This window comes from Chaetura pelagica, unplaced genomic scaffold (genome assembly GCF_000747805.2).
Source record: "Chaetura pelagica isolate M959 unplaced genomic scaffold, ChaPel_1.0 scaffold199, whole genome shotgun sequence".
Classification (NCBI taxonomy): domain Eukaryota; kingdom Metazoa; phylum Chordata; class Aves; order Apodiformes; family Apodidae; genus Chaetura; species Chaetura pelagica.
In genome coordinates this window covers 891,994-902,723 of record NW_009970714.1, presented here as the reverse complement: position 1 = coordinate 902,723, position 10,730 = coordinate 891,994, and the positions used below count along the sequence as shown (strand labels likewise).

The following is a 10,730-nucleotide window of genomic DNA, read 5'->3' as shown; positions in this document are numbered from 1 at the left end:
AACTCTGAGGAAATTATGTAATAAACACAATTTGTTATGGAGTGACTGATGGACACCCAGGAAGGCTGCCATCTTTTCACTGCCACAGGAAACCAGGTTCAAAAAAATAATCCTCACAGGCAAAATAGAAAGCAAGACTTTACTCAGCTCACTACAATTTCTGGAATACTAAGAATTGTATTTATTATTTTATTAAGACAACTACAAGACAACTACAATAGCATTCATGCCATGACTTATTCTGTAATTGATCATATTGGAAGAAGTCCACTACACTGTGGCATATCCGTGGGTCATGCAGTGGCTAGTTTTGTGGTACATCAGTCCCCAAACATTAAAAAAAACCCAGCAGCCTAATGGGTTTATAATGAGTCTCAATTAGAAATGGACTGAAGGTAAATTTCAGCTTTTTTCCCTTCAACAATTTATTTAACACTGACATTCTTTTCCTGTTCTTCAGTAGATATGTTGCTGCTTGGGCTTTCTTCTGCTTCTAGCATCAAGGGTGATGTCAGTAGATGTTACCTACCACAGCTATGAGTACAATACAGCACTCAGGTACTGCGTGACCTGCTTTGCAGTGGGATGCCCTTGGTCAAATAGGCCCAAAACCTTTCACAGCTTTTGTCTCTGCAAGTATAAAAATATTTAACAAAGCTGAATATGGCAGAGTCAAAGGCCACGGTGCAGCAGCTACCATGGTTAAGTGACCATACCTGACTGTGGTTAACTGACTGAGATCAATAGACTTGTTTAGTAGGGGGGCTACCTCAGCTGACATGCATGTACAATATCAGCTTCTGTGAACATTCTAAAATATTCTTAACATTGTCACTGATGAACTATTTAATGCCTGGAGATTGTTGATTACCTGTAATTTCTTCATTCTCAACCATGAGATTGGTACTACTGGCTCTTGTCACACTGTCATACGATGGAGGAAAGGATGCTGAAGACAAAGTTTCAGACTTGTCAGGACTCCTGCTATAATTTTCACCCATCATAGATGTAGTAAGTTCTTCTTTTTCTGGAATAACACCTGTAAGGGTGTCACCACTGCAAGTTCTGTGATGGTGCAGGTTAGAAGCCTTATTCCTTATGGAGCGCAGGAGCAGATGACTCCTGTAGGCACGCTGGATGACAGTGGCAGAAGCTTCCTCTTGTCTGTGTCTGAGAGTAGAAGAGATTGGCTCATAGGATGTTTTGGATGGATTTTCAGCCATGAACTTCTCCTCCATTTGTACTTTAAGAGTATCCAGCACAGCAGAATCTCCTAACACTCTTTTGGTAAAAGCAAACAGGATATCCAGGCAGTGAATCCTATCTCCACTGACAATAGGCAGGTCCATTGCTATGAGTTCAACTTTGTTTGGTTTTGGTACACGTAAAGGTTCAGCCAGTGCATCTGCAAAGTCTGAAAGTGCAGAGAAAGCTATAAACTGAGTTGCCTCAGGATCAAACTTCTCCCAGATTTCATAAAAGAGGTCAAAGTCATCTTCCCCTAAAGGCTCTGTACTTTCCTCTGTAGCAGCATTGAAGTTCTCCATAATCACAGCTATATACATGTTTACAACAATGAGAAATGATATAATGATGTAACTTACAAAATAAATTATGCCTATGGCAGGTTTACCACATTCACCTATAGTACCATTTACGTTTGGATCACAATATGGTGGCCCAGTGTTTAAAATAGGACTGAGAAGACCATCCCAGCCCGCTGAAGTGGTGATTTGGAAGAGACAGAGCATGCTGTTAGCAAAGGTTTGGAAGTTGAACATGTCATCAATCCCATGCTCCTTCTTAACATAGGCGAAGTTAGCCATGCCAAAAATGGCATAAATGAACATGACCAGAAAAAGCAAGAGGCCAATGTTGAACAGAGCAGGGAGGGACATCATTAAGGCAAAAAGCAGAGTTCGAATCCCTCTGGCAGCCCGGATGAGTCTCAGTATTCGGCCAATCCGAGCCAAGCGGATAACCCTGAAGAGCGTAGGTGGTAAGAAATGCTCAAATGCTTTACCAATGCCAGAAAGCAGTGAGGCTAAAATGGAAAGGATAATAACTGGTTAGAATATCATGTTTCTACTTAACTAGTGGCAAGATGAAACGGTAGTACCTGTACAGTCAAGAAACACCTGATGTTTTCTCAAGGAAGATCTATATTCTTATTGCCACCCAAAAAATAACTCATGCTAAAGAAACCAAATATTTTTCTTCCTCTAAATGCCTTTTGCTATTTTGCCAGTACTGGTCATAGGAATAGTTAAATTGGCAGGAGAGATCTTTACAATCCCTTTATATAAAAACTAATACATTTGTGGTGTTCTTTTCTATTCTGTAGTACCCTTATTTTAAATCAGCTGTGTCCAAGTTTCCAGAAACTGAATCCCATAGTCTGTAATCTAATTCCAGTCTTCATATTTGTCTACATATTTGAGTTCTCTCTTATGAACATGAATGACAAAACACTGCAATTTATATCTCATCATTATTTTTCTTTATCTGTGACAATGGCAATTAGCAGAAAATGTGGTACTGGTAAGATATTAATTCTTTCAGACCAGGAAAAAACAACCTAAAGTACCACTATGAAAAATAATACATAGTACCACATTCCTTAAAAAGAAGTATCAAATCAAAATGGTAGATATTTTTTAAACTCTTATTTCATATTATTTTAATATCATCATGGTGGATTTTTTAGGTCGCATGCTGTCTTTCCTTAACACTTTACAGTTCTATTATTTCCATTTCAACATCCATTTGCAGTTGATAAATTTTAATCATTTTTTTCTGGAACAAATAATAGTTGATTTAGTGAAGAATCCACCAAACCAATTTTACTTACCAACAAGTGACATGATCACAACGACTAAATCAAATATATTCCAGGCATTTGAGAAATAGTACTGCCTCAGAGCTGCCAATTTCAGTACACATTCTGCAGTAAAGACAGCAACGAAGAGTATATTGATTTTGTTAAGGATGTTAGTCTTTGTTTCGCTTTGCCCATGGGTTTCCACCATCATGGAGATCATGTTAAGGCAGATGAGAACCATGATGACAACATCAAAAGCTTGGCGTGTTACAATGTCAAAAAGGAATCCTTGGTATTTGTTCTAGAGGGGAAAAATACATCTGGCATCAGATAGGAAAGTAAGGAGTATTAATCCATATGAGTTCCCAACAGCTCCCATTTTTATGTTGCAGAGTCCCTAATTATAGTGAAGTCAGAGAAATTTAAACAACGCAGAATGTTAAAATTCCTTCCCATCCTGAATTTTAATCAGTTCCAAGATGAAGGTAAAACCCAACAATATTAGTGCAGATAACTTAATAAATATTTAACCTGTGAAATCTTTCAGTGCAACTTATTGGTATGGAATCGACTTCAGAGCACTGAGTATCAATGGAAATAGAGTATAATGTATATGTAATATATAAACACACACACTTTTCAGTGAATTAAATTACACTTTGGTCATACATTTTCCTTTTGAAGAATTCAGTCTGTCTTACCAGTGGTCTTGGAATAGGTTTTTGAGGTTTCTTGGATCCCAGCTTTTTCATTGCATTGTAGTATTTTTTCTGTTCTTCTGTCATAAAGATATCTTCCCCACCTAAGTATATAAAAAAAAAATGTCACTGTTATTTGGTGAGCAAGCAGCACTGTTGTAGTGACAAAGTCTAAAATGCTGAAAAATAACATCCCTTCCTTTTTAACATCTTGCTGATACAAAGCAGGATTTCTGGGGTGAAACCCAGATAGCTGAGAAAGCATGAAAAGAAAGGACATGCTGGAAACCTGGAGAGAAACAGCTTCACACATCCTGTTTAATTTGACATCCAAAGTCATTCTCAGAGCATCTATACCAGCCTGCTTTCTAAATAGCAAGTCTCCCATTGTGCTCTGTTGCCAAAAAGGTGGAAGATTTTAAGGGGCTGCAGAGAAGATGTCATTGCCTTTGAAATATTGGGAAAGGGCTGGGTGTCCAGGCTAGAGGATATAAAAAAGGAGCAAGAAATTCACCCTGGGTGTTACTTCTGCTAACTTAATGCTAATGCTGTTAGAATTAAAATACTACATGTAGTAAAGACGTCCCTCTCTAGAGACAGCATTGCTTGAGATGTAGAAGGTGCCTGGGAACACAACCAATATACTTATCTTTTTCTTTTGTTGGTTGAAGTTGTCAATAATAACACCAACAAATAGATTCAGGGTAAAGAAAGATCCGAAGATTATGAAGATCACAAAGTAGAGATACATAAATAGACTATGCTCCATTTTTGGCTGCTCATGTTTCTGCAAGAAGGAGAAACAACATGAAAAATTACCATTAACGACATGGGCCCAATTCAGAATATTGCAGATCCTCTCATAAATTGATTCCAGGAGGAACCAAGACTTAGAGCCCTTCTGCTAATTCTGACAAAACTGGTACAGCTTAGAACTACCAAAAGCACATAACACTACATATTTTAAGTATACAATACTTTTGGAAGGCACATGAAATGGTGGAAGAAAGTAACATTCATATGGTGACTACCAGATGCATCAAAATTTTAGGACCTTGTAGGGACATTATTGCTCAGATCCTGGATACTATCCCTTTTGAAATTAAACATGAACTTTAGAAAATGATCTGCCAAGCACAACACCTGTGGGATAACAACCCAGAAAATACTGCTCAAAATAATAGAGCTACAAAGTGTTTGTATTATGATCACTTATTAATTTGATGTCTTTTACAACAAAAATTAATAGTACTATTAAGTGTTTATACTACAATAAAACTCTAACACTGTAATATAAATATTATAATAAAACATGTATGTTTTATTTCTTTCACAGTATGTTTTTTAACATGAACAATTAATTGATACTCTATTGAATATATTTGAGATTAAGAACTTGTAGAGCGAAACTGATCTTTCACTAATTGCAAATGCAGTTTAATTTTATTTACATTTATTTTTTCCAAAAAGCTGATTATTGTGTTGTTGTTTGTTTTTTTTCTTTTCAAACTTGACTTAAAATCTTGCCATTTGCAGTTGCCTGAGGCCTGTAAAACTATACACTAAACTACAAACTATACAATAAACTATTTAGAAGTGTAATTCCATGCTCTTGGCATTAAAAATCTTAGCCTAGATATGTTTGTTCTTTTTAGCAAAAAAACTTCTGTGTCTGTTATGGATAAAAACAAGATCAAAAGAAAAACAGTTATTCAAATTGAAACACAAGTCTCTCAGACACACCCCTTTTTATATATGGCTACTTTTAAAATTATTTTATTCCTTTGATATCATTATCAAATTAAGATAACCTCTTCATTTGAAATTATTTGCCTCCAAAGATGCACCTCTTCATTCTGTATAACACTGGATGATGCTTCTGATAAGACAGCAAAGCTACTGTTTAAATGTTTACATCAGCCAATAAAGATAATTACTGGAAAGATTTGGCAGAAACAACAGATACAAACATGCAAAAATCATAAAGCTTTTGTGGAGAGCAGTAGCATTAACAAAAGATATGGTTTGAATATAGGAACTGACCTCTCGTGAATCTACTGCTGCATACATGATGTCCATCCAACCTTTAAATGTTGCCTAGAATGAGAGATTATTGCAAACATGTTGAACTTTCAGGTTAAAAGTCTTTGCATCACTTGCAGTATCTGAATGACACTGACCAAGGAGCATTTGGAATGAATATGTACAGGTAGCAGCCAGCTCTGGCTCTAGGGAAACTTGCCCCTGCTGTATGTGTAACATTCTCGGCCTTATCAGGATGTGAAACCTTGCTAGGGTGGGACAGGATATGTTGTCCTATGATGCTGACAGGGCAAACCTTCATTAAAGGTCTAGTAAAGGCCCAACAACCCTTTATGCTGAGAAAAAAAGAACAGTAATATGGAAAATTATTTCAGTATTTGCCCCAGATTTCCTTCTGACTTTGACTCCAGCTGTAAATCTCATGAACCTGCTGGAGGCTGAAACAACACTTGTTCACCAGATGTTTACCTTTAACATCTGGAAAATCACAACAGACTCTAATTTTCCCCCCTATTTCCATTTGTGTGCAGAAACAGCACTGGTGTTTGAACTAGCTACATGGCAAGAGCAGGCTGTATGAAAGCAATCCCTTCCATCACCCACAGAGATGAGTTAGGAGTTGGCTGGAGGTCAAGCCCATCTGACATGGTGCTGGCTAGTGAAGGAAAGCAGCACTTACCACCTGCAGAAGAGCCAGGTAGCCAGAGCCAACATTATCAAAGTTGACTTTCAAGTTGACCCAGAATATTTTTCCTGTGTCATTATATTTTCTACAGTCTTCTGTGTTATTAATCCAATCACTTAATTCCGAATCTTCTTCTGTCATATTGACACATCTCCAAAACTTCCCAGCAAATAGGTTCACTCCCATGATGCTAAAGATGAGCCAGAAGATGAGGCAGACAAGCAGAACGTTCATGATGGAAGGGATGGCTCCCACGAGGGCATAGACAACCACCTGGGATGAAATGAGAGAGGGGAAATACACTTAAATAAAGGTGGGCTCCAGTATTTGTTCAGTGCAGTAAGCAGCTAGTTAGTCATCTCAGAAAACAGAATCCTTATCTTTTTCTTAAAAATACTAGTCATAGCTGGCACAGGTACCTTGAACAGATTCAAAAGTCCATAGTATTTCTTAGGCTTCCAAAGAAACAGGTGATAATCTGGGGATGCTGCAAGCCACTACCACATAAGTGGTAAGGCTCACACATAAGCAGTGTGAGCCCATTCCTCTTTTCATGACTTCCCCTTGGTCTTGGAGTGGGGCAGGGTTGGTTTGGGTTTTTTTATTTAAATGTTTATAACATTAAATTTATGAAATGTTCATCCCTGAGCACTAGTCCAGAGGACTGAATCATTAAGACTGTAGAGAGCAGTCTTTAAAAGGACCAGTAATAGCTCTCCCCTGGTATTTTGCTAGATCTGTTAGTTTTTGTGGATTATGATTGTGTTTGGGGTCTATAACCATGAGCAAGGTAGGTTTCCTGTGCTCAGTGTTGTATAATCACAGAAACTGTCCATGTGGGTTTTAAGTGCATTCTAAGACATAACAGATTGCTTCATAAAATGGGGCAGCTCAAGGTAATGATGAGAATGAATCTTTGAGTTTCACAGGGAAGGCAATGCACTCAGCAGCCAGGTGGCAGAGAAGAACTTGATGGACCAGAAGGAAAATTTAAAAGCTTTTTGAAGGATTTTGGAGGTGATGTCACACACATTCTGCACAGCAAGGCAAAGTATGTTGTCACCTGTTTCAAAATATACTCCAGACATGAACATTTGAATATATTCTGTTAATTAATTTAATGGAATTTCTCTCTGCCTTCAGGGTGACAAGACTACAGGCTGAGACCTTTCAGTGTCACTTCCAGGAGTTATCTAAAAACAATCTGTGCTTCAGCTGCGTTGAGGCTACATTCCCATTAAAGGTGTGACAGTGATGCCATATGTGTTTCCATAATCTATTTTCACAGATTTTTGCTCAAATCCCACTGTGATTATCATATTGGTTCACCCTGCAGTGTATGGATGTGGTTTTCATCTGGTTGAGGGAATCTCTCAGCATTTGCAAACTGGTAGCTTTGAAATTACATGTAATTAACATCCAGCAGCTTCACATGGTTCCAGGCACTCCTTTGATGGCAAAAAATATTCTACAGAAAAAACTGCTTTTTGAAAGATGAAGTATATTTGGAACAATAATTTGTGCAAAGTACCCTTTAACAATCTAAAGTTTTTGTAAATCAATCCAGTAAAAATTTACAGAATGGGGGTGATTCCTGTGAATTAGCTTTTCATCAAACTTCAAAAATGGGAATTTTGCTCACAATTCTTATTCTCCTTTTTCTTTTTTACTATCTCAGTACAACGGGAACACAAGAATGACTGAGCAGCAATGGAACAAAGTTCTGCCCAGTCTAGTTTTAGTTTCAATGATGCTTATGATCAGTGACTCCAAGAGAGGCTATAAAGGAGCAGACAAATACAGAGGAGGACAGCAAAGATGTCTTTTTAAAATTATTTTTTGGGCCCTAAACTGAGCTTGGGGCAGATGTGTGAACTTCAAAAAGACACAGTCGTGAACCTGTTACATGCCTGTTAGTACTGACAGGGTTTAATTTATATTCAGTCTTACCCTCATCCCCTCAAATCGTGACAATGCTCTTAAGGGTCTCAGAGCTCGCAGAGTCCTAAGAGATTTCATGGGACTGTCTGAACTGCCCAAGAGGTTTATTAAAGAGATCTGGAAGGGAAGAGAAAAGAAAGCATTAATAATGTCCTGGCATCTGTTTCCTTTATTCCTGTTAAAAAATCCCCACCAATTCTCCCCCTAATTTCAGTGCCCAGAGTGCAATATCCTGTAATCATCATTGAAGAAGGTGGGAATACTGTCTTAGCTTTGCATCCAGAGCACAAGGATTCCATTTCTGCATCCTGCCTCACGACCCAGGTAGAAATGCCAAAGGCAGAACTTACGTTTACAATTAGGAAGTCCAGCCAGCACCAGGCATTGGTAAAGTACTTCTTGAAGCCATAAGCCACCCATTTCAAGAGCATCTCCAGAACAAAGATGAAAGTGAACAGTTTGTCAAGAAATGCTAACATATCTCTAATATTTTTATTATTATTTAAATGGATGTCTTCAAATGCCTGAAATCATAATAGACAGATAAATGGCAAAAGTCAAAGATTAGTTTTATAGAATGAAAGCTTAGCATCATTAAGACACTATCATTCAGTATGTGTTTTACACAGATCTAAACCCCATCTTTTACTCATAAATGGATAATTCTCCCTGTCTTTTCTCTTTTTCTCTACCTAATACACTCCTGTGGACACACAAATCATACATGCTGGAAACCTATGAGGAAAGTATAAACTTCTAGAAATTAATTTCTAAAAATACTCTTCCAAGAGAAGCAAGTATTTTTTTCGAGTATGAAGATTAATGTACTTGTTTTAATGACATTAATAAATATGTATTTCACAAATGCAAAATAACTTCCGGAGAAAGCCAGAAAAATCCAGTATAAAGCCAGAATAGAAACAGCTTCTGAGAATTACATATATTTAGCATTGTTCATTTTATCTCATGGTTTGTAATAATATGAATAATAAATTTGCAGTAATTGCAACAGTGAGGGAATGACTGTTATATGAAGCCTCTTCTTTTTCCTCCTGATAAATTCAAAGATATTAACAGTTTTCTGCTAAAAACAACTTCTCTGTGTGTGAATTATAGCTAAAAATGCTTCTAAATAAATACATGAAATTGTGCTACACTAACCAGGGCTCCACTGCTCAGAAGGATCATGAATATAATAAAGGATTCAAACCAGGAGTGTTCAACAATCTGGTAGCAGGTTTTTCTCAGATTCCACCATGTTTCTTCGCCAAACCTTCTGGCATTACTCATGTAACAACAGAGGTATCGGACACAACCTGAAGGGGAGAGACAGCAAGGAATGTATGGAATGAATGCACATACACAGGAAGGTTGCTCAAGAGACTTTTTGCAGCAGGGGAAAGTCCATGGCCACATTAACTGCATCCTTGTTGAGTTGGGTTTTTTTTCATGTTTTGCCATGGGGGTGGAGGGGAAAGGAAACATAATTTTATTTGCCTTGTAACTCCTACTTATATACATTAAAAAAAGGTGGAGCCCCTTTAGACAACTTTCCATTGTTTTAAGATGTTCCTGAGACAACACACACTCTCACTGACCTGCAATTTAGGCACAGAAAACTGCAGACCCTTGAGAAGGGCCTCGATGTTACAAAGGCCTTTCTCAGTCTCTGAAGGTGCCAGGAGGGGTGAGCTTGGCCAGTGGACTTGAATGTTGTGGCCAGAGGATTTGCTGTCTGTGGACTCTGGTTGTGCAGCTTTGGAAGCCTCTGGGACCAGGGCAGTTGGGTGTTCCTGAAGCACCTGTGACTCTGTGGGAAGCCCAGGCTGGAGCAGCTCCGGACCTGGTGGGAAGGACTCATGGAGGAGAGGTTGATGGAGGACTCTCTGCCATGGGAGAGACCCCGTGGGGAAGCAGGGCAGGACTGTAAGGAATCCTTCTTCCTGAGGAGGAAGGAGCAGCAGGAACCACCAGCCTGTGAACTGACTCTAAACCCCATCCCCATTTCCCTGTGCCGCTGGGGGGAAGGAGGGAGAGAAACCGGGAACAAAGGGAGTTGGGTCTGAGAAGAAGGGAGGGGTGGGGTAACATACTCAAGCCCTGCTCTTTGTGTTCTCTCTGTCCTGTGTGTGAGTGGTTAGTATTAAATCTTTTTTAGTATTTTCTTTTTCCCAAGTTGAGCCTGTTTTGCCCAGGACATCAATCAGTGAAGAACCCTCCTTGTCCTTTGTCTCAACCCAGGAGCTTTGTCCTCCTTATCCCAGAGTGTGTGTGGTGTTGAGTGAGTGGCCATGGGGCTGTTCCTTTTGTTATCATGTTGGGCCCAAAGAAACCACGACATTGTCTTTTTGGAAAGAAGAGACAAGACACCCTAGAACAAAAAGGCTCAGAGACAGAGAAGGTAAACAGTTGTCTTCAGTATTACAACATATTGCAGCAATAGACCTGCCTTGCAAGGTCTGTCAATTTATTCATTTGGTTCTGAATGTGGGGAGTGATTTTATATCATAGAGACTCACAGAACGGTTTGGGTTGGAAGGGA

General features: G+C 38.6%; 1 protein-coding gene across 1 annotated transcript in view; it reads right to left on the bottom strand.

The window, feature by feature from the left end:
• Positions 1 to 842: 842 nt before the first annotated feature.
• The window catches only part of LOC104396197 (sodium channel protein type 5 subunit alpha-like), a 34,097-nt gene continuing 24,209 nt past the window's right edge, over positions 843 to 10,730 (bottom strand). Inside the window, exons 17-25 of the mRNA XM_010006014.1 lie at positions 9,350 to 9,504; positions 8,530 to 8,712; positions 8,198 to 8,305; positions 6,242 to 6,520; positions 5,563 to 5,616; positions 4,165 to 4,306; positions 3,523 to 3,623; positions 2,852 to 3,122; positions 843 to 2,044 (exon numbers count right to left, since the gene is read on the bottom strand). Coding sequence (XP_010004316.1) covers positions 843 to 2,044; positions 2,852 to 3,122; positions 3,523 to 3,623; positions 4,165 to 4,306; positions 5,563 to 5,616; positions 6,242 to 6,520; positions 8,198 to 8,305; positions 8,530 to 8,712; positions 9,350 to 9,504 — 2,495 coding nt within the window. The remainder of the gene's footprint in view (positions 2,045 to 2,851; positions 3,123 to 3,522; positions 3,624 to 4,164; positions 4,307 to 5,562; positions 5,617 to 6,241; positions 6,521 to 8,197; positions 8,306 to 8,529; positions 8,713 to 9,349; positions 9,505 to 10,730) is intronic.